Source organism: Phacochoerus africanus, chromosome 8 (genome assembly GCF_016906955.1).
Source record: "Phacochoerus africanus isolate WHEZ1 chromosome 8, ROS_Pafr_v1, whole genome shotgun sequence".
Lineage (NCBI taxonomy): Eukaryota > Metazoa > Chordata > Mammalia > Artiodactyla > Suidae > Phacochoerus > Phacochoerus africanus.
This window is the reverse complement of record NC_062551.1, coordinates 84892517-84919741: the sequence shown is the minus strand read 5'-3', so window position 1 is coordinate 84919741 and position 27225 is coordinate 84892517. Positions and strand designations below refer to the sequence as shown.

Genomic DNA, 27225 nt, shown 5'->3' with positions numbered 1-27225 from the left:
AGTAGTGGGAAAAAACAGCAAGGTGAAATGGCAAGACCTCAGGATCAAGGGGACCAACCCCAGGTGCAATTCTGGCTCTACCACTGACCACTGATGCGGCCTCAGCGATGTCACTTTACCTCTGAGCCTCAAGGCCCTTGCAGGATTTTGCTACAGATTCAGAGAACTGGCTTCCAAGTATCCAGCTCAGGGCCAGGCTTAGTGAGCAAAACAATATGGCCATTATTCCATGATGCCAGGCCAGCCACAGATGGGTGGCAGGGCTGAACACCAAAGGGACAGAAGTGGATGGTCAATGCCAACCACTCCCAACCCTGCAGTCACTGGGCACAGAGCTCAGCAGGGTTAAGGGCTAGCAGCTCAGGTCCATGATGCAATCACAGCTCCCCGCTTATACTAAGAGGTGAACCATGACCCTTAGGAAATGGAAAAACAGCCCATTAACAAGAAGTACAAAACAAAACCTTGGTGCACTTTTATTTCTCACCATACAGAACTGGTAGCAAAGGCGAAGATTTCTGCACTTGAACACTGGATACCCCTCCCCACCCACCGGGGGAATTTCACAGTCGTCAGTCCCCTCTTGAATCCAAACCCCAGTGCTGGGACCTCTTCCCTCCAGCCCAGCTTCATTGCACGGAGGGCTCTGAGGCCCGAAGGGGGTGCCAGTCACTTGCCCATGCCCGCACGGGGATGAAATGTGGCACAATGACCAGGCTCCTCTCCCGTCCCACCCGAGAGGAGGGGCAGAAGCAGCAGCATCGTGGCCCTTGCCTTTCTTCAGTCACCTTCCAACTGGTCAGAGAGGAGGCACATACTGCCAGAAGGGCGAGGGAAGTCATAATTCACAGCTTGTTTGCTACAGAAAGTGCCTGGGATCAGTCCTTGGCTGCTTCTGCCTCCAAGCAATCTCCCTAAAATCGAGAAGGGACAGAAGTGGGGATGGGGGATGGGGAGGTCCTTGGCAGGTGGCCTGGAGGAACAGACTACAAGGAGTTATGGTGGTGATGGTGAGGCTCCCCAGGGGGCCCCCAAGATCCTGCAAGGTGTACAGGGTGCTGCCAGCAGATTGGCCTGAGAATCAGAGTGAAGTCTCAGTCATCGCAGAAACTTAGTCTTACCCCTCAGGCTGCAGCGGTGGAAATGGAGGAGGTTAGGGAGGTTTGCTCGTGGAGCCACGGTCACCTGGCCCACACCAGAACCCTGACGCTCCCCCCTGAGCCATGTGCCACCTACACCACCTAGAAAGCCTCACCTTTTTGGCAAATGTCTGTGGCAGAGCCATGGAGATGGGAGGGAGAGTGGGGTGCCAGTCTCTGCAGGGCAGATATGGCCCTGGGCAGAACAGAATTCACCTGTCTGCCTCCTCTTGGGCACTAACTGTGGCTCTAGGGGAGAGGCCCTGAGAAACCCCACCTGTAAAGAACCAAGAACAGAGAATTCATACTCTAATACTCCCTCCTCTTCTGAAGGCAAAGGGACCAGTAGAGGCTCCAAACGCTCTAGAGATAATTGACTTGTTTACGTGCTTGGTCCTCTTCCTGGGGCCTCATATCACTAGGCGTGGGAGAAAACGGTAAGAGGGTGAAAGAGGTCAAAGGAACAGAACTAGCATCGGGGCAGCCAGGGAACCAAGCGCCTGCAGGCTGCCCAACAGAACAGACTTTTGGGGAGCCGGATGCACAGACCAGCTGTGACCTTGACTTTCACATTGATGGGTGAATGGTAGGTGGGAGGTAATGAAGTCTGAAGATGAGAAAGCAGGAGGAAAGGCAAAGCCGCCTGGAGTGTCAGTCCCTGAAGGTGACTGTCCCTCTCCCGGGGGCCAGCCAGGGACTTCCCAGGCCAGGAAAGGCCATGGTACTTGTGCTGCCTGGGGCCTGGCCTGTTGGCACATAAGTCCGAGCTCAGCCCATTTTCCTTCCTGTGCCCTTGGCCTCTGGGGGCAGGGGCAGGGAGAAGGGCCAGCCTCCTGGGCATCTGCTAGTCCTCTTCCAGCTCTCAGGGGACAGAGCTGAGATCCCAGAGTCAGTGCAATGATTCTGTCCATTCCAGGGAGAAAGAAGGAGGGTGTGGCGGGGGTGGCTGTGCAGTCACACACAGACCCATCCCCAGAGTAGGGTGGGTGGGTGTGGGACAGGAGGGGATTAGGGTCTGTCTCCAAACAGAGACGTCCTTGCAGGGAGAGAGATGCCCCAGGGTCAGCTGTGCTGGGCCCAGGTCCTGCGGGCGAGTCAGGTCATGTAGCGGGTGATAGCTCGGAGGGCGTAGAGCAGGGCGGCTTGCATGCGGGCCTCCAGGAGCAGCAAGTTCACGTGGACCTGGGGCAAGGACAAGGACTCGTTGGCAAATGATGTCAGTCCTCGTCATCCCCTTCCCTCCCAGACGGCCACTATTCCTGACCACGCACTTCATCCTTCCCCTTTTCTACAAGACGCCTTGACCTTTCCTAAGGCTCTGCGCAGTTTTGTGCCGGGACCATGGAAGAATTTCAAGCACATTTACCCCTCTCATGACTAATAATCTCTTTATCCCCCAAAGCTTAAAAACAAAAGCTACTCTGGAGCATCTAAATGGGATCAGAGGTTTACATGCATTTCGTCCTCCCAGCCACCTTGAAATGCAGGCCATTTTTATTTCTATTGTAAAGACAACAAGCTCAGAGGGAAAGGGATTGGTTCAAGGTCACATCGCTACCAAGTGATAGGTCCTTCTGGCTGCCCCTGAGGATCCTATGAAGTACACTGCCATCTTACAGCTGAGTAAATGGAGTCTGAAAGCACACAGTGGAGTAGGACATGAACCTGGGACAATATATCCGGATGTCCCATCTGGCAGAACAGAGTTAGTTGGGGACACCTCATCGGGTCCTGAACCCCTGCCTCCTCTGCTGGCCAGGCTCATCTACTTCCATCCTGCTCCTGCCCCACAAGCCACACCTTCTCTGAGTGGCGGAAGTGCCTCCAGAAGTGGTTGTACATTCTTCGGGTGGTCTTCTCTGGATAGCAGGCCACTGTCTTGATGTACACCTTGAGGTTCCGCTCCAGGAGCTGGTTCACCTCCCCATAGTCATAGTCATCATATCTGGATGAAAAGGCCCCAGTAGCATCACTCACCCTCTGCTCCTACAAGCAGCTCCTCTCCCCCAGCCCCACCCTGCAGGAGGAGGAACAGAGAGTGGCAAGAAAAGGCAGAGGTAGGAAGCAACTAGAAGCTTGGTTCCTCTTAGAAAAACAGCTGATGTCATATATCACAGGCCACTGGATGCGCAGAGAAATGCAGAGGAGGAGCGCGCTGTATTTTGAGTACCAACTACATGCCGTGTAAACATGTATTCTTGTTGCGGCTCGGCGGTTAACGACCCCAACTAGTACCATGAGGATTCGTTTCCATCCCTGGCCTCGCTCAGTGGGTTAAGGATCTGGCATTGCCATGAGCTGCGGTGTAGGTTGCAGACATGGCTTGGATCCCACGTTGCTGTGGCTATGGTGGAGGCCGGCAGTTGCAGCTCCAATTGGACCCCTAGCCTGGGAACTTCCATATGCCGCTGGTGCGGCCCTAAAAAGACAAACAAATAAAAAATTACGTATTCATGGCATCTTCAAAACTACTGTATACTGTTGTATACAAAAAGTATTGTGTACAATACATTGTATTCACCAGCCTCATTTTGTAGATGAAACTGAGGTTGGAGAAATGAAGTCACCTGCCCTAAGTCACACAGCTAGAAATGGGATTCAAAACCAGCACTGCCTGGCTCCAAGGTCATATTCACTACTTTATAGCCATGGAAGATGTGTCAGGAGATCAATGCAAATATTTATTCTAGAGAAGGAAGAGGGAAAGGGGGAAAGGAGGTGGCAGTCATTTTACAGATGGGCAAACTAAGGCCTAGGGAAAGCAATCAGCTTATTCAAAGTCAAAGAGCAAGGTGGTAACAAGTCTAGAAGCCACTTTTTCACTCCTCAGTCCTCAGTGAGGAGGAAGAAGACTGGTTTTAGACTAGAGGACAGATTTGGTAGACAACAGTTTAGGAGCAAGGACCATGTTGGAGAGTGGAGGAGCCTAGACCTGAGCAGGAACTAGCCTGTGCCAGATTCTAAGATGCCCCTCCATCCCTGCCCTCTCCTGCCAGTGAGGTTGGCCAGAAAGAGGGTGGCCAGTTAAGTACAGCTCAACCCACTTAGTGAAATATGACTTGCTGTGAGTACTACTCAGAAAGACACATTTTCTACAAGGAACCTGTACCTTTTTAAAACTTTGGGGATTTTTTTTTTTTTTTAATGCTTGGAATAAATTGTTAAACAAGAAAAAAAGTCACATGTTTATTAAAATATGCTCCCATTTGATTAAATTAAGTAGAATAAGTGAATTGAGTAGACAAGAGAGTCTTGTTTTTGCAAAATTGAATAAGTTAAAGTTATTTGTTCATGGAAAAAAGACAGGAGGAAATACTTGACAATAATAAGAGCAGATGGGACCATGGATGATTTTTATTTTCTATTTGTTATCTGTCTTCCAAACTTACTAAAAAAGCTAGCTGTTTTTCTTTACAAACACCAAGCATGTATCTTATTTTTCATTTTTTGCTTTTTTAGGGCTGCACTGGTGGCATATGGAAGTTCCCAGCCTAGGGGTCCAATCAGAGCTATAGCTGCTGGCCTATGCCACAGCCACAGCAATGTGGGATCCGAGCCACGTCTGCAACCTACATCACAGGTCACGGCAATGCCAGATCCTCAACCCACTGGGCGAGGCCAGGGATCAAACCCATGCCCTCATGGACACTAGTCAGATTTGTTTCCGCTGAGCCACAACAGGAACTCCTGTTCTGTGTATATTCTTGACAAGTAACTTCACACCTCAGATTTACTTGCAAGTAACTTAGGTATGAAACCAGTCAATGCATATAGTGTTTATAATAATGAAAAATTGCAAACCACCTAAATATCCAACAATAGGGAAATGGTTGAATAATTAACAACTCATCCATAACAGAACACCATGCAGTGGCTCAAAAGCATAAAAGATCTATTCATACTGACACGGAAGGTGGTTCACAATAGATTCTGAGGTGAAAAAAGCTTGTTGCAGAATATATCAAGTATGATCCTATCAATTAAAAAAAAAAACCTACTCAAAGAAAAAAAAAATCAGAAAATACTTAGGTAACAGTAATTCATTACATACCAATGTAATTCATTACATACCAAACAGACAACCATTATTCAATAACATTTTTAGCATATAGCATTCCACACATTTCCCATGAATGTACAGTTTTAGAAAAAAATAAATAAAAAGAAATGAAAAGAATATTCTGGTTGGAAACCAGCTTTCTTTTCTCTCAATACATTTTGAACATTTTCCCATGGCAACACAAACCATTATCAGAATTTTTTTTTTTTTGTCTTTTTGCCATTTCTTGGGCCACTCCCGTGGCATATAGGGTCAAATTGGAGCTGTAGCCGCCGGCCTACGCCACAGCCACAGCAACATGGGATCCGAGCCTCGTCTGCAACCTACACTACAGCTCACGGCAACGCTGGATCCTTAACCCACTGAGCAAGGCCAGGGATCGAACCCGCAACCTCATGGTGCCTTGTCGGATTCGTTAACCACTGAGCCACAACAGGAACTCCCGTTATCAGAATTTCTAATAGCTATGTACTATATACATATATAAAAGATTCACTGAATGGCTATGTATGTACATATACACGGAGGTATTTATTTTGGCTATGCCTGCGGCACATGAAAGTTCCTGGGCCAGGGATCAAACACACGCCACAGCAGCGACCCAAGCTGCTGTTGTGACAATGGAGAAACAAGGGAACTCTGATATGTCATTGAAAGCCCCCTACTGTTGGGTATTTCTATTTTTTTTAATTTATTATAAGAGAAGAACTGCTATTTGGAATGGAAACACAAACATAACCGTCTCTCTCTCTTTCTCTCTCTCTATGCTCATTGTGATCTCTCGCAAGGGGATTAAAGACTTTCAAAAGTGAGCACAGCTATTACTTTTTTATTTTTTTGCTTTTTTAGGGCTGCACTAGCGGCATATGGAAGTTCCCAGGCTAGGGGTTGAATCGGAGCTACAGTTGCTGGCTTACACCACAGCCACAGCAACGCAGGATCTGAGTCCTGTGTGCAACCTACACAGCTCATGGCAACGCCGGATCTCTGACCCACTGAGCGAGGCCAGAGATTGAACCTGCATCCTCATGGATACTAGTAAGATTCATTTCTGCTGCGCCACAACGGGAGCTCCCTTATTATCTTTTGTAATCTGCAAAGAAAAACATTTGCTTTGAAAAATAATAAAGGCAGGAAGACAGGAAAAGAAAACACAGAGTAAAAGGAAAACATTGTGAACTCAGATCGAGGGCTGACAGGACACTCCTGCGCTGGATGAAGGGCCTCACACTCACCTGATGCCAAAGACGCAGTGGATGTAATTCCAGATGGCCCTGCGGAGCATGGATGTGTCTACTCCGCTGTGCATGGCGATGGTGTTGTAGGTGAGGCTATAGGCTGCCTGGAACTTCTCATCTAGCAGCTGCCCACCCTCGGGGTAGAGCCGCTGGATCAGTGAATAGCCGTGGTCTTCCCAGGTATAATCCTGGGAAACATGGGAAGGGGTCAGTGAGTAGACTGGCCAGAGAGACGCCATCCTCTGGAGCACATTTGGCTCTCCCTAAAGCCTCTCTCCACCCACATATCTATTTTTTTTTTTGGCCGCACCCATGGCACGAGGAAATTCCCAGGCCAGGGATTGAACCCGCACCACAGCAGCAACCCCAGTCACGGCAGTGATGATGCTGGATCCTTAATCACTAAACCACTAAGGAACTCCCTCCACCCACAAATCTAACCAGCTGCCTGGTCTGGACCCAAGAAGCCGAGGAGGATGCAGCTTAGTGCTGACTCACCCTGTGATCAGGATCCCCTGAGCTTAGGGCACAGATGAGTCCCTTCGTATCCAGGGTCTCCCATGTCCCTCACGGAATATTGAGGGAGAGAAGGCGCCCAAATCTCTCCTCACAAGCCATCCACCCACTTGCCTGTAAACTGGAAGCCAGGCTGAGACCAGCGGAGAGAGCCTACCTGGGCGCGGAAGGTGGGGGGTGCCTGCGTGCCTCGCCGGGTGAAGTCCTCATATCCGAAAGTGGGGTCTTCCACAAAGCACAGCATGTCTGGGTTTGGAGAGGGCTCCAGGATGTCAGCTGAGGGCATCGGAAAGAGGTCATGGTGAGGCCAAGGCCTGGATCACAGGGAGCTCCACTCCTGATTAATCACCAGTAGGGGCCTGGGCAATACAGAGTAGGGGACCAGAGAAAGCCCCTGGCCACAGCGAGTGGAACCAGGACTTCAGCCAGAGCCAGGCCTGGGAAGGCGGTAAATCAGGTCTGGGGCCTGGAGGATAAGGCCCTCAGGAACACTAACAATCATAACAGCAGTGATTATTCGTGGAGCCACTTACTCTGAGCCAGGCTCTGTGCTAAGCGCTCTGCCTGTGTTGTCCCATTTACCCTCCACACCCATCTCTCACATGGGAGGAGACTGGGACCCTGAGAGAGCAAGTAACTTCTCCGTGGTCACAGTGCCAGACAGGCTAATAGGCCAGGAGCTAAGCCCATGTCTGACCCCAGAGCTCAGGCTCAGAACATCCTGGAAGAGGTGGCAGCAGAGGTGCAGGTCCTGGGGGTACCAGCTCTCCAGCAGAGACGGTGGGAGGAGGGGGCAGGCCCTGCACCTGGCGGCCTGAGACCCTGTACCTGAGGGGGTCACCAGCAGGCTCTCTGACTTCTCCAGCTCGAAGCGGCTCTCCATCTCCTCCTGCGATGCCCCCTCGTCCCGCAGCAGGTTCTCCTGCAGCTGCCGCATGCGCTCCATCAGCGCTTCCACATCACGGGCGGCCTCAAAGCCCTGCAGGAAGGACGCAGTGGTGACCATCTACCCCTTCTTCCTCAGCCCCAGGAAATCCCACCGTCTTTCCCACATGCCAGGCCTTCCCTCCATAAAGGCCCAGTGCCTCCTCTGCACCAGCCACTGTGCTGGATTCCGTGCTGGATAGCCCACATGGCCTGTGCCTCCCAAAGGGATGTTTAAGGAGCTAGAGAATAGACACGCCTTCTCTAAGGGTCAACCTCCCTCACAGGAAAGGGTTTTTTTATTTCTTGCTTTTTTAGGGCATATGGAAATTCCCAGGCTAGGGGTTGAATCAGAGCTACCACTGCCAGCCTACGCCACAGCCACAGCAACACCAGACCCGAGCATCATCTGTGACCTATGCCAGAGTTTGCTGCAACACCAGATCCTCAACCCACTGAGCAAGGCCAGGGATCGAACCTGCATCTTCATGGATACTAGTTGGGTTCTTAACCTGCTGAGCCACAATGAGAACTCCCAGGAAAGGGCTTTTTAAAGTATTTGTGTTATAAAAAAATAAAATAAAAATAAAGTATTTGTATTTTCACAGAGTTCCCTGGTGGCCTAATGGTTAAGAATCTGGTGTTGTTACTGCTGTGGCTTGGGTCACTGCTTGATACAGGTTCAATCCCTGGCCTGGGAACTTCCTTGGGCACGACCAAAATAAATGAATGAATGAATGGCAAAGTCTCATCAAAATTAAAAAAATATATTTTTAAAGTATCTGTGTTTCTATACTAAAACCAACAAGGTCATCTTACAGAATAAGAGGCAAACTTTGTATTTTTAAAGTGCTGTAAACCAGTGACTTTGGGCCTACATGGCTCCATACAGAGGCCAGCCACATGGTTGTTTCATCTCATCCTCACAACCCTCTAGGAAGTAGGGGTCTATCCTCATTTCACAGACGAGGAAACTGAGTTTCAAAATCCCATAACTTTTCTAAGACCCCTCAGGGTGAGCTAGGGAAGCAGCTTTAGAAGCCGAGGCAGTATCTTCTACCTAAGGACAAAGGGCCATGCCAGCTTCCTTTCCCACCAAGCCTGAGACCTGTGACTTACCCCAGAGTGGTTCAGTGGGTCCCTGCTGGGAGGTGTGCTCTGCTCACTGGGGGGTGAAGGGGCCTGGGGCGCAGGGCTGCCCTCCGGGTCTCCCTCAGGGAGGATGCCACAGCCAAAGACGAAGGAGGCCAGTGAGTGGCAGTGGGTGAGCAGGACCAGGGCCTGGATGAGCTCGGCCAGGGACCAGCTGTGCTCGCCCGTCTTCAGCAAGGCCTGGAGAGAAAAGACCAGACTTGCTCAGTGCCTGCCCTGGGCTGCCTTCCATACCCCAGCCCAGGTCCCAGGCTCCCTCGGGGACCCGCCTTTCTGCTCATTGTACCTGGATGTGCTCCTTGGTGATGAGCCACGGCCGATGTGCCAGAAGCTTATTGATCTCACTGAGCTTGCGCAGCTTCTCAGGGGCACGGTGGAGGCCAAGCAGCCACTCAGGGTCACCACCGGTCTGCAGAAACTCGGCCATGTGGGAGCCAACCAGGTAGGAACACTGGTGGCGAGCAGCAGCCTGTGGGGGCGATGGACAGAGCCCAGGTCACCCTCTTTTTTCTGTGCCAAGCTGGGGTGCTCAGGGTGGGCACCCCAAGGAGCAAGACTTCACAGGCTTCCCTGTTGCCCAACAGGCAGGAAACTTGGGTTCTAACCCCAGCTCTGCCACTGGCTTGTTGTCTGACCTTGGGGAAGTCACCTGACTAATTTGTGCCTCAGTTTCCCAACCTGTAAAGCAGGCACTAAGGGTGCCTCTCTTCAAAATCTGGAATTCAGGGGATGGTCAGATAAAGCCAGGGCCTTACTCTATGCTGCCTTTCCTCCTTGTCTGTAGAATCAAGTCCCCCAGCAAGGAGAGATGAGGACTGAACCCCCACCTCCCACCCCTGATGTGGGCACTCTAACGCGAGTCAGGCTCAGACAGGCTCACCATGATGGCGATGTAGTGGCGCCAGGAATTGGCCAAGGGCCCGTCCGTGTGCAGCAGCAGGTAGTGAAGGCGCCAGAAGCTGGTCAGGTAGTCGGGGTGCAGGCCCATTACCACTGCCAGGTTGTCCACCCGCCCTGAGGACATCAGCGCCTCTAGCCCCAGGTGCTGCTCCAGGCTCTCAGCTCCCTCCCGCACGACCTGCAGAACAAAGGTGAGGATGACTTCCCCTCCCCCCTCCCCACCAAAGGGACCAACATATACATTGGATCCACTGGGATTTTACTAGCAAGGAACCACCACGTCCAAAAAAGGGAGAATAGGGGAGGAAAAGATATGTAAGTGATTAATAAATACTTGAGAGACACTTTACATAATAATAATTTATATTATTTATAATTTATATAATGCTTACTATGTGCCAAGCACTATTCAAACACTTCACATATTATTAACTCATTTAATCCTCACAACTATGAAGTTAAAAGTCTATTTTTTTCATTTTTTTTTTGTCTTTTTGGGGCTGTACCTGCAGCATACGAAAGTTCCCAGGCTAGGGGGCCAGCCCACACCACAGCCACAGCCACAGGGGATCCTTAACCCACTGAGCAAGGCCAGGGATCAAACCCGTATCCTCATGGATACTAGTCTGGTTCATAACCTGCTGAGCCACAATGGGAACTCCAGGCTACTGGGGACTTTCCAATTTTAGACAGGAAAACTCAGGCAGAGATTAAAGGACAGTTTCTCCTGCTTTCATGGAGCATCTGTTCTAATGGACGCATCTGTGCAGTCACTGGAGGCAGACACAAAGCAGTCCACATTTCCTGAGTGATTTCTCCATGCCAGGTCTGAGTGTGGAGCTCCCCATGCCTTACCGCATTGACTCTACCCAGTTATCCTACAGGGAGGAGGTGACTACTACTATTTCGCCCCATTGACACATGAGGAAATCAAGGCCCAGGGAGGTTTCATGCTGTGCCCAAGGTTACAGATCTAGTAAATGATAGAACCAAGATTCAATTCCCGATGAACCCCAAAGCATATTTCTTCCCTTTATTAGGAAAGAAAGGGGAGTGATTATTTATAAATGAAAAAATAAGATATAAGAACACTATGTGAGCTTAAAATTCTGAGCCACAGACGTGGATAATGAGGTGGTTGTTTGCTTTCCATTTACAAAGGGTGGAGGGAACTGGAGGATTCAGACATTTGCTAACAGCTCATTAACTACTTGGCCTGCACATGTAGGAGGGCAAGGAGGACAAGGCAACATTTGTGTTTGTTCATTGAAGGCCAAAGAAAAAGAAGGAAAACTATTATTTTTCAATTTGCCTGTACATGTGTTTTGAAGTCGGTTTCCCCCACCCCCCTCCACCCCCCCACCAACCCCACGCTGGAATGTCAGTTCCATGAAGGCAAGGATTTTTGTCTGTCTTGTTCTCTGCTGTATCCTCAGCACCTAGCACAGTGCTTGACACAGATTAATCATTCAGTAGATATCTGTGAAATAAATGGATGATCTCAGTAGATAAAAGATGTCTCTGTTGTATTGAGTGAAAAAAACAACAACAACATAATAACAAGAACAACAAAACCATGTTATAAACTATGCCTTGGCTCTGTGTGGAAAAAAAGTCTGGAGCACAGCAGCAAATGGTTAACAGTGATTATCTCCATGGGGGTGGGATTACAGGAGACTAGAACTTTCTGAAACACTGGAAAGTTTAAAATAATGAACGTATATTATTTTTGAAGTTGGAAAAAACTTTAATATGTGCACAGTCAAGGATGAGAAGATAAACATAGACAGTTCTAGCTTCTTAAGGAAAAACACATCTTGTTCTGAGAATCACATGTTTGTTCATTACCTAGCTGTGTTATCACTTTATCTCTTTGAGCCTGTTTCTTCCCAGCAAAATGGGGTTGATACACCTGCTTCATCAAGGTGTTCTGTAGATTAAATGAGTCAGGAACCTCAAGGGGTAATTTCAAAGGGCAATTTCAAGAGCTGGCAAGAGCCCCCTATCCACTCAATGCCCTGTGTCCTTTCTTCCCAGGACCAACAATTCCTAACCCCTTCCAAACTTACCTCCTCCACAGGGATGAAGGCACTGGGCCCTCGAGGGCCTCGCCGAGCCCGGCTCTCCCTCTGTTCCTAGAAGGAAATATTTCATAGTTAGTTGGAGGTAAAAAGGAAGACTAAGAAGATAGTTCTCTCTCCGGTTTTCTCCTTCTACCTGAGAGGCGATATGGAGCTTTCGAAATCACCTTTCTAGTGCATCCTGCGTGAAGGAGTCAGGTGGAGATAGATATACACCAGTGTTGTGGGTATAAGCTATAGCAAGAGGGCTCACCCACAAGCTGAGTTCTTCGGGAAATGAGAAGAGGCCCAGGAGCCCCACTATTGCCTAGAAAGGGCCTGGGCAAATGAAATACACAGCCACATGCATCAACCATGTTACATATCTCCACAAGGCCAGCTTCTTGGCATCCCTGGAGAACCTATGTGAGCATCCTCCTTGTTTGCATCCTGAAACCAGGTTATCAAGTCCCCTCCATTCTTACGATGCACCTTCAGTCTCTCTCAAATTGTCTTTCCTTCCTCCCTCCCTCCCTTCTTCCCTCTTTCTTTTTTCCTTCCTTTCTTTTACAGCTGCAACTGGAGCATAGGTAAATTCCTGGGCTAGGGGTCGAATCAGAGTCAACACAAGCCACGGCTGTACCGGATCCGAGCCACATCTACAACCTATGCTGCAGCTTGCAGCCGTGCCGGATCCTTAAGCCACTGGGTGAAGCCAGGGATTGAACCTGCATCTTCATGGAGACTATGTTGGGGTCTTAACCCGCTGATCCACAATGGGAACGCCTCAAACTGTCATTTCTTTTTTCTTTTTTTTTTTTTAAGGGCCACACCCTTGGCATATGGAAGTTTCCAGGCTAGGGGTTGAATCAGAGCTACAGCTGCCAGCCTATACCACAGCCACAACACGGGATCTGGACAACATCTGTGACCTACACAACAGCCCACAGCAATGCCAGATCCTTAACCCACTGAGCAAGGTCAGGGATCGAACCTGTGTCCTCATGGTGACTAGTTAGATTTGTTTCTGCTGTGCCAAGACAGGAACTCCCAAATGAAAGAAACTGTCATTTCTTAATCCCACCAGCCATCATCACCTCCTATACCTGTCTTTTATCTGGACAGTCACCCACAGCCTCACCAATGGTGTCCCTGCCTCCACAGCCCTGTTCTTTCCTAGTCATCCTCCACCCAGTCAACCAAACAAATGAATAAACCCCACTCGAACCCCACCTCGAGGACTAGGAGCAGACTTAGTGGGTACAGGACCCTGGTGGTTTCTAAACAGGGCAAACTTTCTGTAACCAGAGTAAACTTTCTCAAGTGCAAAGCTCACCAACTGGCTTAAAGCTTGCGTTCATCTCCCCTAGCCTTCCAGATAAATCAGTGGCTCAGGCCCACCGCCCTCCCACTGGTCACATCTTTTGCAGTGCTAACTCACAGTCATCTAGGGTCTAAGAACCTTCTTCTTACCCTCTTTTGCGACCTCACAATTCCCAGTGCTCTTGCTTCTGAAAAATTGCCTCTACTTGTCGGATTTAGGTCTCCCTATTATCAGATCACACTTTGTGCAGAGCAGCAGTGGCCCAGGTAATTTACACTAGTCTGTGAATGGAGGAATTAGAGAGCAGAGAGGCATGGAGGGCAGGGCGTACAACGCCAGTGGGAGCAGCTATTCTGACATGGGTGTACTGAAGCCTCCATGGAAACCACCAATTTTATTTATTCATTTGTTTTGATATCTGGGAGGGGGCTCTCAGTACTGGCCTTAGAAACAGTTTAACTGAATCAGTCACACCCTCACTGGACAGAAACAGGGTCCTCCTACCTCTCCCCTCCTCATTCAAATCCAGAGTTCGTAGGAATCCTCAGGTGTCCAGGGACTAAAGATTATAACTGAACCTTCCTTCTCACAGAGCCAAAAGCTCCCTAAGGGAGGCGGAGATTTCAGGCTCTGAAAGACCCTGAAGGAAAGAACAGGGGTCCCAAAGTCACAGGGAGGAGTGCCAATTCTACTGCCACTAACTTGCTGTGTGACTCTGAGAAAGCAACCTAGACTCTCTGGGCCTTAATTGTGGACAAAGAAAGTACTTGGGCTGACTGCTCAGGCCCCTTTCAGCCCATACGTTTGAGATCTACCAGGCCAGACTGGTCCCAGTCCAGCATAGAAACCGCAACAATCCCCAAGCACTCCCGTTTCAGCTTCCCTCCTCCCTCACCGAAGAAAAAAAGCCTAACTGCTCTGTCTGGGAGATAAGGATTGCTGACTCCACAAACCCGGCCTCCCCCTCAGGGGACCTGAGGACAGAGAGAAAACCACAGCCAGGTGGAGAGGGGAAGGGCAGGGAAGAACTGGGGAGTTGCAGGGGGCAGACAGGGAGGGGGACCACTGGGTACTAGGGACTCCTTTCTCACTCTAAAATCTGCCCAAGGAGTTCCTGTTGTGGTTCAGCGGTAGCAAGTCCAACTAGGATCTGTGGGGATGTAGGTTCGATCCCTGGCCTCGCTCAGTGGGTTAAGGATCCTGCATTGCTATGGCTGTGGTGTCGGCCGGCAGCTATAGCTCTGATTTGACCCCTAGCCTGGGAACTTCCACTGCTGCGGGTGCAGCCCTAAAAAGACAAAAAAAAAAATTAAAAATTAAAAAAAAACTGCCTCAAGAACTGTGAAGGGGAGACACGGATGCCTGATGGTCTCTAAGTGGTAGGTCTGGATCTACCAACATTATCCACCTGATGAAGAGGAAGAGGAAGGTGATGATGATGATGGTGAAGTATGTAGAGGACAATTAAAGGACAGGGGCTCTGGACCCAAACTGCAAGGTGCAAATGATAACTCCAACACCCATTTATCTGCCAGCTCTGTGAGCCTCCGGTTCCTCACCAAATTATGGGGTAATAGTACCTACTTTCACTGGGTAGTCATGTGGACTTAATGAGGTGATGCCTGTACAGCCCTGACCTCAGTCCCTCTATCACAGAGAGCACTTAACAAGTCAGCGGATCATTAACCTCATTGTTATTTCAAACAAGGGCCAATCCCTTTGAGAAACTTTTCTTTTAAAAAAATGCCATTGCCAAGGTCCCACCCCTGGCAATTCTAATTTAATTGGGTGGGGCCCAGCATAATTTGTCAGGAAGGGAGGGCCATTGTTTCACACCTCTTACTGATCACTCTCTCAGGTGTAAGGCTCTGTGCTAGATGTTCTCCTGGTGGAACCAGAATTCATCTATCCATTCAACAAAATTTTCTTTGCTCTTTTTGTCTTTTCTAGGGCCACACCTGCACATATGGAGGTTCCCAGGTGAGGAGTCTAATTGGAGCTGTATCCTCCGGCCTGCACCAGAGCAACACCAGATCTGAACTGCATCTGCGACCCACACCACAGCTCATGGCAACACTGGATCGAGGCCAGGGATCGAACCTGCAACCTCATGGTTCCTAGTGGGATTCGTTAACCAGTGAGGCATGACGAGAACTCCACATTCAACAAATATTTTTGATGACTACATCACAGGCAGCAAGAGCACAGGAGTGAGAAGACAGTTTTAGTCTTCCTAGAATTTATAATCTAAAGGAGACAAATAAATGATGAATCAGATTTCAAGCTACAGATTATATAAAGTAAAAGAGGGAGAGCAATGAGAGAGTATATGATGGGGGTGTTGGTGCAATATCTCCATCCTAGCAGACAGGGAAAGCCATTGAGGAGATAAACTATCTAAATTTCAAGTATCTAAAGGAGTTGGTGGTCTTGTAAAGGGCCTTTAAAGATCTAGGGGCATTCCCATCATGGCTCAGCAGACATGAATCTGAGTAGCATCCATGAGGACGCAGGTTTGATCCCTGGCCTTGATCAGTGGGTTAGCGATCTGGCGTCGCCATAAGCTGTGGTGTAGGTCACAGACAGGGCTCTGATTGGGTGTGGCTGTGGCATAGGCCGGCAGCTACAGCTCCAATTGGATCCCTCACCTGGGAACCTCCATATAGACACAGCCCCCCCCAAAAAAAGATCTAGGGAACCATAATTCAGTCAGACGCAACAGAAAGTTGCAAAACAAAAGTTCTGGAGGTTAAGAATAAGTAGATTCTTTTTTTTTTTTTTTTTTGGGCTTTTTGCTATTTCTTTGGGCCGCTCCCATGGCATATGGAAGTTCCCAGGCTAGGGGTCAAATCAGAGCTGTAGCCGCAGCCTACACCAGAGCCACAGCAATGCAGGATCTGAGCCGCATCTGCGGCCTACACCACAGCTCATGGCAACGCTGGATCCTTAACCCACTGAGCAAAGGCAGGGATCGAACCCGAAACCTCATGGTTCCTAGTCGGATTCGTTAACCACTGCACCACGACGGGAACTCCAAGAATAAGTAGATTCTAACCTAGAGCTCCTATACCTTGAACGCCTCCCCAACCTAGACACCCAAACCTTGAGAGGAAGCAGACGGGCAGAGACCCACAGCCAAGAGTTGACACCTCCAAATCGGCCCTCCCTTATTCCCTGGGGTAGGAAGTCATTAATAATGGTAGGTAACAAGGATGATTACCAGTGGCAGTTTAAAGGGCAGTCTGCTAAAGAGCTCCCATTTTACAGATGGGGAAGTTCAGAGAGATCAAGTCACTTCCGGTCTTCAGCCAGGAAGGAGTTAGCAAAGTTAGACTACAAATCAGGTTCTTCAACTGCAGAAACTATTCCCATTCTCTAACCTTCTCAAGGTCTCAGCAGCACCATGGTTTCGCCTCAGGGGCTTACCAGGAGTGAGGAGCTCCTTCTCCTGTCCCAAGCCTCTGGGGATTAACTGTCCCAAACAGACCCCTTGTTATATAGTGTGTTTCTCACCTCAAAAACACACATTGGATCTAGTTTCCTGTTGTTACCTCAGTGTCTAGCATAGCGAGTCCAACAGAACGTTCTGCAGTGACGAAACACTCTTTATCTGCACTGCCCAATAAAGATGGTCGCCTCTAGCCACAGCAGCTGAGCATTTGACATGTGACTCAGGCAACTAGAAAACAGAATTTTTAATTTAAAAAAATCTAATTTATCTAAATGTAGGAGTTCCCATCATGGCTCAGCGGAAACGAATCCGACTAGCAACCGTGAGGTTGCAGGTTTGATCCCTGACCTCTCTCAAGGGCTTAAGGATCTGGTGGTGCCATGAGCTGTGGTGTAGGGTGCAGACGCAGTGTAGCTCTGATCCCCCATTGCTGTGGCTATAGTGTAGGCTGGTGGCTACAGCTCCGATTTGACCCCCTAGCCTGGGAACTTCCATATGCCGTGGGTGTGGCCCTAAAAAGAAATAATAATAATAATAATAAATGTAAACTGCCACATGTGGCTAAAGGCTACCATATTGGACAGTGCAGGCACAGCACACCTGATAAAGGTAAGATCTCCACCCTCACTATATGGATGAAGAAAGGGAAACCAGAGGGCACAGGTGACCTACCCAAGGCAACCCAGCTAGTATGGGGCAGAGGGAAAACCAGTGAGTTCCAACAGAGGGGACCACACAAGGCAGTGGGAACACTGAGGTCAGACAGCCATGTGGGTGGCTACTCAACAGAGAGGGCTTCAGGCGAGTTGTAAAGAGAGAATGATCACCTCAGCTCAGTGCCTGGCTCCTGATCTAAGTGCTCACCAAAAGTTACCTTTCCTGTTAGCTTAGGCACTGGCACACCAGTTCCAGCTAACCTTCATCAGTTTGGGGGTGGGGGGCGGGGGGGGGGTGTCTCTCTATTCTGCACACAAAGAAAGATTAAGGTTCCAAAGGTCAAGCATCAGCTGACAAGTGGCCAATCTGAGATGTGAATCCAGCTCAGTCTGGCTTGCAAGGGTTCTATCCACCACCCGGATCCGCCTCTTGGAGTAGCCCCAGGCTTTACTCTAGGGATCAGATCCGGAGACTACAACCCCCAGGACTGAGCTACGGACACCTTTGAAGTCACTCTGCAGTCTGGGAAAGGGCAGAAACTCCCCTCTCCATGGGCTGCTGAACTCAGATACTTGCCTGGGTTTACACCTGAAAGAGACACAGAACCCATGCAGCTTCGGATCTCCAGCCATACACACATATGCCCACCATGGGCTAGGCACTAGGCTAAGTGCTTCACACTTGATCTGGCCAATCAAGATGTCTCACAACCACCTGGAGGAAAATGGGTCTTCTTATCCCTACTTCAGAGACAGCTCCTTGAGGCTCTTGCAGAGTCCTGTTCCAGACAGGCAGAGCTCAGATCTGACTTCAAAGCCTGCACAGTTCACAAGGGTCAGCTAAGCCAACAAGGCACAAAGAGTTACAAGCACTTATTAGATGCTAAGAACAGTGCTAGGGATGGGACCTACAGAGTGTTTCTTATCTAGCACGGGGGACAGAGAAGAAAGGCCTGATTACACAACTGTTACACTATAATTGGGATAACAGCTCCTACAGTGAAGAAGGGGGACAGGAAGCAGGTATGCAGAGAGACTTATCTGGTGGGAGAGGAAAGACTTCTCTGAGGCAGTGATGTTTGAGGAAGTGATTCTAGAGCCCAGTAGGGCTTTGAGAACGTACTACCAGTACTGGAGTGAAGCGTCTGAAGGACTTGACCTGGTGAAAGAGCGTGTGGTGAAGTGATGGAGTTGAGGGGCTTGCACCTTCCTTGCACATACTTGCCTGACTTCCCTTGGGCTTTGGGTACCTGGCTCTGTAAGTTCAGCACCCTGTTGTCATCTAAAGATTATGCTTAAAGCAGACATCTTCTTCCCTAGGTTCTCTTTTCTTGAGCAAGAAGAATATGTAGAAAGAGTTCAGACATTGCCAGCTTCCCCCATTCCCTCCTGCTGTTGACAGCTGGCTTCCACCTAAAGGCCACGCCCTCAGAGCCTGCTCACAGCATCTGGGTGCTCTCTTCTCCCCTGATCACTTCCCCGACACTGTCCCAAAGAGGGATGGGCCGCCTTTCACCTCAGGCAGGAAGGATGGGCTGAGACAACCCCATGTGAAATACTCTGGGGAAGGGAAATGTGTACTGTGGCCACATTCTAACAACAGCTAGCATGTGTGATGTATGACGTGGTTTCTACACTCCAGGTACTGTTCATCAGCCGTTGCATATACTCCCAGTTAATTCTCCCAACAAGCCCTGGGAGATGACTGAATCCCCATGGGAGGAAGCTGCTGATGAGAGAAATGATCGCTTGGTCAAGGTCACACAGCAAATAAGTGGGAGGGCTGGGACAGGAGCCGGGAGCGCACCTGCTCTAGTGCCCAGGTGCTCTCAATAAATAAAATTACCTCTATTTTTTCACAAAGAAGGAAACAGATTCAGACAGTAAGGTGACTTGGTCAAAGTCATACAGCTGATAAGTGGCAGGCGCCATTCTCCTCTTGAGGCTCCTAAACCATGGTAGGAAGGATAATAAGCTAAAGAAAACCCTGGACCCCCCAAAAACATGCTGCTCAGAGAAGGGCAGAGGTTTTCCCAGGGTCACAGTTTAGGACTAGCACTTGTCTGACTCTCAACTCCAATTAAGACACTTGCACCAGGCTCTAGGCTGGAAACTAAAGCAAAGCTCCGTGTTATGCCAAGCACACTTGGCAATCCGGGAGACATGCAAGCCAAAGAATGAGCTACTCTGTGGGGTTAGTGAAGGAAACCTCTCTATAGCCCCTCCTAGGCCTCAGTTTTCTCGTCCTGTAAAGGAGGGCTTATAGCATAGCTCATATTTTGCTAGTTTAGTCCTGAGGACTCAGAGAAAAGGCAAAACCGGAGCCTGGCATCAAGTAGGTGCATAAAAAGTAAGATGTCCATTGTCCGTGGTGGTAGTAATGGGGGAGGGGTGTCAGATTTGGTCCAGCTGTATTCATTCCCAGCCTCACTGCAAAGAGTGTCCCCGCGAAACAAACTTCTGGGACGTCAGACCACTTAGTAGGGCGCAGCCAAGTCGGCGCTTGGCTTCGGGAGCCTCAGCCAGGGTTTTCCCCCTCTCCCTCGAGCTTTGGCCGCGGCGCACCTGGCAGCCAGCCAAGGCCCCAGAACGCCCGCGCCCCCATTCCAAATCTAGAGTGCAGGTGGGGGCGGGGGTGCAGGTAGGGAAGGGGGACGAGGTCGACCTTCGTTGGCCAGCCTCAAGTGCACCAATCCCCGCGCGGGGGCTTTGGAACGGGCACGTATCCTACCTAGAAACAGTTCCTCTGCCCGCCAGCCCCAGCCTGGAGGAGGGGATCTGCGGAAGGGGGCGGGGAGGAGGAGTGGTCGGGCCGCAGCGCCGGGATTTGCCTGGACTTGAAGACTCCCTCGACGAGGGCCCAAATCCAAGATAACGTCGAGAAGGCTCCCCTCTCATTGGCCGGGAGTCCGAGCGAGCCTCGGAGGGCTCCACAGCCCGGGGGGGAGGGGGAGGAGGCGGAGAGGGCCGAGGCTGCCAGTTGATGCAACCCCACTCCGGGTTACCGGCTCCACTCTCCGTCCTCGAGCCTAGGGGCTCACAGACTCAGCTCAAGACAGCCCAAAGCTCGGACGCAGCTTCGGTTCAAGGGAAGGGTGGCGTCATTTGGCCCCTGCTTACCTCTCCAGCCCCGGGCAGGTAGCCCTTAAGCTCCGCGCGGCACTCGGAGTCCGCAACGATCATGGTGTGCGCCAGGACCCAGCCGCGGCTCGCCGACCGCCCGTGCACCCGAGGGGGTTTCGGACGGACGAGCACAGGAAGCCGGGACTGGGGGCCGCTGGGGAGGTTCTAGAGCCCTCGGGGTGTCTCTCGGGGTTCCAGAACGCTCCGAAAGCCCAGGATCCGGGAACCGCCGCCTCTGCGCTGGACTCCTCGCTCGTCTGGCTTCTGGAGGGGTAAATGACCTCGGGAGCCTGTGATTGGCCGCGGCGTAGGGGTTTTCACCGTGCGGATCACCTCGGAAGTCCGCAGTGGCCAGGGCTGCTCGCAAACCCAGCGCTCCTCAGCATCCCCGCCGCGGAACTGCCAGCGCTCGCCCGGCTCCGACACCAGCAGCGCCGCTCTGCCCGCTGCGGTCCCCGGGGAAGGGCGGGGACACAAAAGCCCCGCGCCGCAGCCAATCAGATGCCTGTTTCCCGGGGAGGCGGGGGCGACACCTCCCTCGGGAGCTGACGGCTCATCCAATCGGCACCGGGAAGCTCCCAGGAACTCTGGGAGCTGTAGTCAGTCTGGACGAATGCTGCAAACTTTTGCAAGAGGGATTAGTCAGATTGCTGGCAATACCAGATGAGAGTGACAGCCCGGAGAGTCATTAGAGCTGCGTGATGAAACAGGACATCACCGGGCTGGGCCGAAGAGCCAGGTGTGAAATCCCTCCCAACTACGTTCTTCAGCTTTTCAGTTCCTGGAGGGACTGGTTCGGGTTAGGAGAGGTAGTGCTAATTACAGAGCTGAACGCCAGGTCTTTGGAGATCACAGCACTCAGCCCTGTTCCTCTGGCCTCCGGGAGGGCTCCGCCTTAAAATGTCCCAGACACTGGGAATCCAGCTTATTTGTGGACTCTTTGGAAAGGCCTTCATTCATTGAAATGCCCTTGGGAACCTCAATCTCTATGGCAGTTTCCGTCTTCTGTTCCCTTGGGGCCTTCCCACCCAGTCTTCCATTCTTGCCACCCCTCTTCTAAAACTTCGTGACAAGGTATTCTGCTGGGTTTTTTTTCTCACCTCTCTCTGGCCACTCCTTCTCTGACTCCTCTTTCTCTTCCTACCTCCTGGAACATGGGTGTTCCCCCAGTTTCTGTTTTCATCCCTCCTCTCTCCAGACACACTCTCCCTCTCTGATCTCATCCATTTCCTGGCCTTCAACTCTCCATTTGGGAGTAAGTCTCTTCTACCAGTACCTCAGCACCTCAAAGCTAAATTTGCCTTCAGGAGTTCCTGTTGTGGCTCAGCAGTAATGAACCCGATTAGTAATGAACCTCTGAGGACTAATGATCGACAGGGTTGGATCCTGCCCTCACTCACTGGGGGTTAAGGATCCATGTTGCCGTGAGCTGTGGTGTAGGTTGCAGACGCAGCTCAGATCCCGCATTGCTGTGGCTGTGGTGAAGACCCACAGCTGCAGCTCAGATTCAGCCTCTAGCCTGGAAACCTCCATATGCCACAGGTACAGCCCTAAAAAGCAAAAATTAATTAATTCATCTTCTCTTGTCCCCTTCCCACCACCTTTTCCTTCACAATTTTTCCTCAGAGCTCCACTTTTTGTTTCAATATTAAAGTCATTTTTTACTCAGGATAGAGAATACCTATCCCAAGCGAAGGTGGAATGGACGACCTCCTATGTCCCCCCTGGGGCTTTCCCAGTCTAGGTTTAGGGTTCCAAAGATGACCCTCTGACTTGGTCTCCTGCCTCCAGCCTCCCGGGTGAAGTAAATTAATCTCACTCTCTACTGACACTTGGGCTGGGGTTCTATCACAACACTTATCACAAGTCTACCTTGGATTGTATTTTTCTCTGTGCAAGTCTTATCTGACCCATTTGATTATAAGCTCCTTGAGGGCGAGGTCCACACCTTGACATCTTTGTCTTCTGCCCTATGCCACTGAGCACAATGTCCTGCCAATAACATGCCCTTGTTAACTAAATCTTCCTTTGAATTGAATCCCCTCTAAATCACCTTCTCTAATTATGTCAGATTCAGCTTTTATTTTTAAAATATCCTTTGTAATATCAATGTTTACATCAGCTTTACTGGCATTTCATCAGCTACAGATAAAGGTTAAACCCCTTGGTTGACATTCAGTATCTGCCAAGATCCGCCTCAGTTTACATTTCCAGCCTTATTCCTGCCACCTCCACGATCCTTGTTTGGTCTTCAAGCCTTTCGCTCTGCAAATCTCTGCCCACTGAAATCCAACCCACCATTCATTAACTTTATTGGTAAATTGTGACCAGAGTGAAGGCATCTCTTCCAGTCTTCAATACCTCAACACATTGTTGTTACCTTTGTGTACCTCTGGTCTTCAGATTTGATGCAGCCTTGTTATCACGTCTGCATGTCTTACCCCTTCTCTCCAACTAACAATGGAATAGGTTACTGACCACTTTTGCAAAATGAGGAAATTTGAGCTCAGGAAAATAAAATTTCATGTCAAAGTCATACAGTGTCTTCTTTTGACTGCAGCAGACTGTGTGAGGGCAGGAAATGTGCCTTACAGTTTCTCTCTCCCCCACTAATATGTAGTGAGTCCTCAGGAAATACTTTTGAATGAATGAATATGAGTTGCTCTCCTCTGTGAAATGACCCTTTAGAGTCTTCAAGGAAGCAACTAAGTCATTCCTAAGGCCTCACTTCATTAGCGAATTTGTGAAAAGCAAGAGATAATGATATTCTCAATTGGATGAAATTTTGTGACCCAATCTCCTTGGAAGGAAAGCTGGGAAGGGGCACAGATACTGCTTTTTACCAAGCTCCAACAAAAGTCCAGGATATACCTGTTATCCCAGGTAACTCACCACAACCTCAGGAAGTAGGCACTAGGCCCCTCTTTGACAGATGAGGATGCTGAGGCTTAAGGGATATGCTGGCCAACATCAGTAATGTGTTGAGTAAGGATTCAAAACCAGACAGGAATGGCTCCAAAGCAGAAACTCCACTGCACCACTGATGAGAGAAGGACCTGGATATGTATGAAGCATGAGACACAAGAAACAGATGTGTAAAGCAGAACTCCAATATATTAACTGGGAGTGAGAAACATAATTGGGCCTATAACTGGGCCAGTACATACCTCTTTCTAAAACAGCCTCCATGAAAAGCCAAATTATCATCTGAAGGTGGCTAGGCAGTTGGAATCTGAGCAAAAGGAACCTGTGAGAAGATGAATCACTTCAACCAGCTCCCCACAAAGCAAACCTGCTGGCTGGGGCTCCAGCTTCTTTCCTCTTTCTTTCATTCAGTAAACATTTATTGACCATCTGGTGTGTTCCAGGCACTGTCCTGGGCTCTGGAAATCCAGCAGTGAAGCTTCCAGCCCAGGAGAACATGGCTAGGGGACATGGCCTGGGCTTGTTCCTCCCCTCCCCCACACCTTGTATTTTTGGCTCAGGCAAGATCCACCTCCTGTTGCCATACTCTCCACTGTTGCATCAGCTATGCTGAGGCCACTGATTGGCCAAAGCTTTTTTTAATTCCTCAATCACATTCCAGTCCTGAAGTTACCACTAGATTGGATTTGAGATGTTGAGGTTTCTTCAGCTTCAGACCCTCTCACAGATTTTAACCCTCATGGGATTCTCATCTGTTCTGCATTCAGTCTTCCTGAATTAATTTTCTAATCCCAAATTCTGGGGTCACTCTGCTATAATAGAATGATTTTATACCCTGACCAGACCTGGGGCTACGATTTCTCAGCCCAGATGTAATTTTCTGAGCTCTTATTGTTTTGCCACACCCTCCTCTCCCATCTCAGAATATAATTTCTGCCTTGGGGGAATTTCAGGAAAGAAACCCAACTCCAGCTGATTTATTTGATAAAAGCAAGGCACAGACTCAACCTCTGTGGCTCATTCACACATCATTCATTTAATTACTCATTAAGCAGGCATTTGGCTAGGTGCTGAGGAGGTCCTTCTGGCTGACCAGTCCTGAGCTGTCAAATTATACAACCAACATTGAAATTGTCCCCACCGGTTATGCATTAGGAGGCAGAACAACCACAGACTCTTGAAAACAGAGCCAACTATCTCCTAAAAGCACTGCCCAGGAGTCAGGCAACCAGTTTTTAGCAATGTGACCCCAAAAGAATTTTTTCGGCTCTTAGAATCTGTTTCCTTACCTGGAAAACGAATTGAAATTAATGCTAACCCTCCAGGACCACTGTGGAGAGAACGGATGTTGGGCAATACTCATAATTCAGGTTCGTCGATTGTATCCTGAGGACAGAAATCTTCAGGTTTCAAAAAAAAGCTCAACGCTCTTAATAAACAAAATACCAAAACCCATGAGCTGGGTGCTTTCGGATAATTGGCTAAGAATTCCGGTTCGGTTTTGTCAGCTATGAACCCTCAGCGCCCCCTGCAGGCACGACTCTGCTATAGCTCAGAACAGACGGGGAGGGGAAAAGGTGGTTCACAGGATTGTCCGTTCTTGAAAAGAGGCCAGGCAACAGCTAAGTAAAGTTTGTGTGGTTGTTGAGGAGTTTCCCTGATGCCAGCAGGAACCAGATTCCCAAAGGACACTCCCCCGCCCCCCCAGCCAGAATGCACTTCCCGTTGTTTCGGCTTACTCTCTCACCGTACAGACGGAAGCCTGGGGTCCAGAGAGAAGGCATTTGCTCAAGGTCCCTCAGGAAGCTGGTCACAGGGCAATACCTGGAACCTTGGGGTCCAGGTCCCCAGTTGAGGGCCACTTGCACCACAACACACGGCCCCAGGAGCCTCACATTTCCAGGAAGAACTGTCTTTGCTGAATTGGCTCCGATGTCCTGATTTCCCTCTTCCTCCTTTCTCCTTCACGCCTAGAGGCTCCATATATTCCATTCTCAATCACCCTGAGGCCTGTCACTGAAGCAATGCCCCAGGGCCTTGCCACCATCCTGATCCACTTCTTCCTGTCCTCAAAAGTCTTTTGTATACCCCCCACTCCTCGAAAAAATTGTGCTTGGAAGCAGGATTAATGTTGAAGGGTCCAGTTTTAACCCTTAGCTGTGCGAATCCAGGCAAGTCACTTCGCCTCTCTGAACCTGGTTCCTGCTGAGTAAAATGGGGCGATAACGTTTTCCTTCACAGGGGCTATTGTAAGGATGAGAGCTAAGGCATACAAATTCCTTAACAAGGCTTGAATAAAGATTAAGAGACCCACAAACTGTAAGTATCATTTAAATTGTTACTATTGTTCTTATTTTAAAGTACAGTGACTGGCAGATAGTTTTGTGTTCAAGAAAGGTGATTATAACCATTCAAATTAAAAGTTTGGCGCTAGAAACCCGGCCTAACGATGGTTAGTGATGTAGCTTTTTTTTTTTTTTTTTTTGGTCTTTTTGTCTTTTTAGGGCCGCACGGGTGGCTTGCGGAGGTTCCCAGGCTAGGGGTCGAATCAGAGCTGTAGCTGCTGGCCTGCCTACACCACAGCTCAGGGCAACGCCGGATCCTTAACCCACTGAGCGAGGCCGGGGAGAGAACCTGCGTGCTCATGGATGCTAGTCAGATTCGTTTACGCTGAGCCAGGAAAGGAACCCAAGTGATGTTGCTTTTTTGACCCAAGGGTGCCCAGGACGTTTGCAGTCCAAAAATCTCCTGAACAAAAGCTACTGCGCTTACTTGTTTTCGGTCAGCAACAGGCTCCTCTTACGAAAACCGCGGGCGTCCAATGAACAGGAAGATGGGCGGGGTTGCCTGGCAGCCAATAGCAGTCCGCAGCGGCATGCGGGCTAGGCCCAGGCAGGTTTCCAGGCTGGTTAGGGAAACTAAACCGCAAGACAGTTTGCTCGGCGGGGAGTGTCTCCAAATTCTCCTCGCTCTGCTTATCAACCGGGCTCTGATTGGTGCAGACTGTGTCGGCCCGCCCCTCCCGCCGCCGGCCCCCTCCCCTGGGAGGTGGCAGGGACTATCCCCTTCGCTTTCGTTTCTTTTTTTTTTCTCTTTCATTTTCTTTTAATGAACTTTTGGTTTTAGTGCATGTTTTTCCCTTTCAAATTATAAATGACATATGTTATATCAGAACTTTTGGAAAATACAGGAAAGTGTAAAGGTACAAAAGACGTAACTCGAAATATTTCCCCCCTTTATGTTTTCTAATGTTTTTCAGGCTTTCTACTCTAAACTGGTATTACTCCTGTCCATTGTTCTATTGTACAAGTGTAAAACTGGAAGGGACCAAAATGCTCACCAAAGAGGACTGGTTCAAATAATAAACCAGATTCCCAAAAGACCCTCCAGCAGGAATGGACTTCCCGTTGTTCTTGTCTCCACAGTGGAATATCATGCAGCAAAGAAGCAGGAGGTAGCTCTACGTGCTCTATTGTAGATGCTCTAGGTGAAATGAAAATGTATGCTGCATTTAATGTTAGGTTAAAACAAACAAAAAACCAAGTTGCCCAGTGATGCACTTAGAATTATGTCATATGAAGTTCCCGTTGTGGCCCAGTGGTTAACGAATCCGACTAGGAACCATGAGGTTGCGGGTTCGGTCCCTGCCCTTGCTCAGTGGATTAAGGATCCGGCCTTGCTGTGAGCTGTGGTGTAGGTCGCAGATTCGGCTCGGATCCTGCATTGCTGTGGCATAGGCCGGTGGCTACAGCTCTAA

General features: G+C 49.6%; 1 protein-coding gene across 3 annotated transcripts; it reads right to left on the bottom strand.

Moving 5' to 3' along the window:
- Positions 1-451: 451 nt before the first annotated feature.
- On the bottom strand, positions 452-24905 carry SESN2 (sestrin 2). Of its 3 annotated transcripts, none has more exons than XM_047792865.1 (13): positions 24758-24905; positions 23711-23790; positions 23436-23599; positions 20541-21166; positions 11999-12064; positions 9910-10107; positions 9316-9498; positions 8997-9209; positions 7782-7932; positions 7111-7229; positions 6435-6625; positions 2940-3084; positions 452-2321 (listed from the first exon to the last, which is right to left on the bottom strand). In XM_047792865.1, exons 4-13 carry the CDS (start codon positions 20601-20603, stop codon positions 2235-2237), a joined length of 1416 nt encoding a protein of 471 aa, XP_047648821.1. In that variant the 5' UTR covers positions 20604-21166; positions 23436-23599; positions 23711-23790; positions 24758-24905; the 3' UTR covers positions 452-2234. The 3 variants fall into 3 exon arrangements, with proteins under 3 accessions (XP_047648821.1, XP_047648822.1, XP_047648823.1); XM_047792866.1 differs by having other exon boundaries at positions 23711-23775; XM_047792867.1 differs by lacking the exons at positions 23436-23599; positions 23711-23790; positions 24758-24905 and having other exon boundaries at positions 20541-21977.
- Positions 24906-27225: the final 2320 nt, after the last annotated feature.

Excerpts from the sequence above, each read along its gene's own strand:
- SESN2 (XM_047792865.1), bottom strand. The coding sequence starts at position 20,603 with ATGATCGTTGCGGACTCCGAGTGCCGCGCGGAGCTTAAGGGCTACCTG. Across the intron at positions 9,210-9,315 it reads TCACCAAGGAGCACATCCAG|GCCTTGCTGAAGACGGGCGA; the intron begins GTACAATGAGCA and ends TTTTCTCTCCAG. Across the intron at positions 2,322-2,939 it reads ACTTCCGCCACTCAGAGAAG|GTCCACGTGAACTTGCTGCT; the intron begins GTGTGGCTTGTG and ends TCCTTGCCCCAG.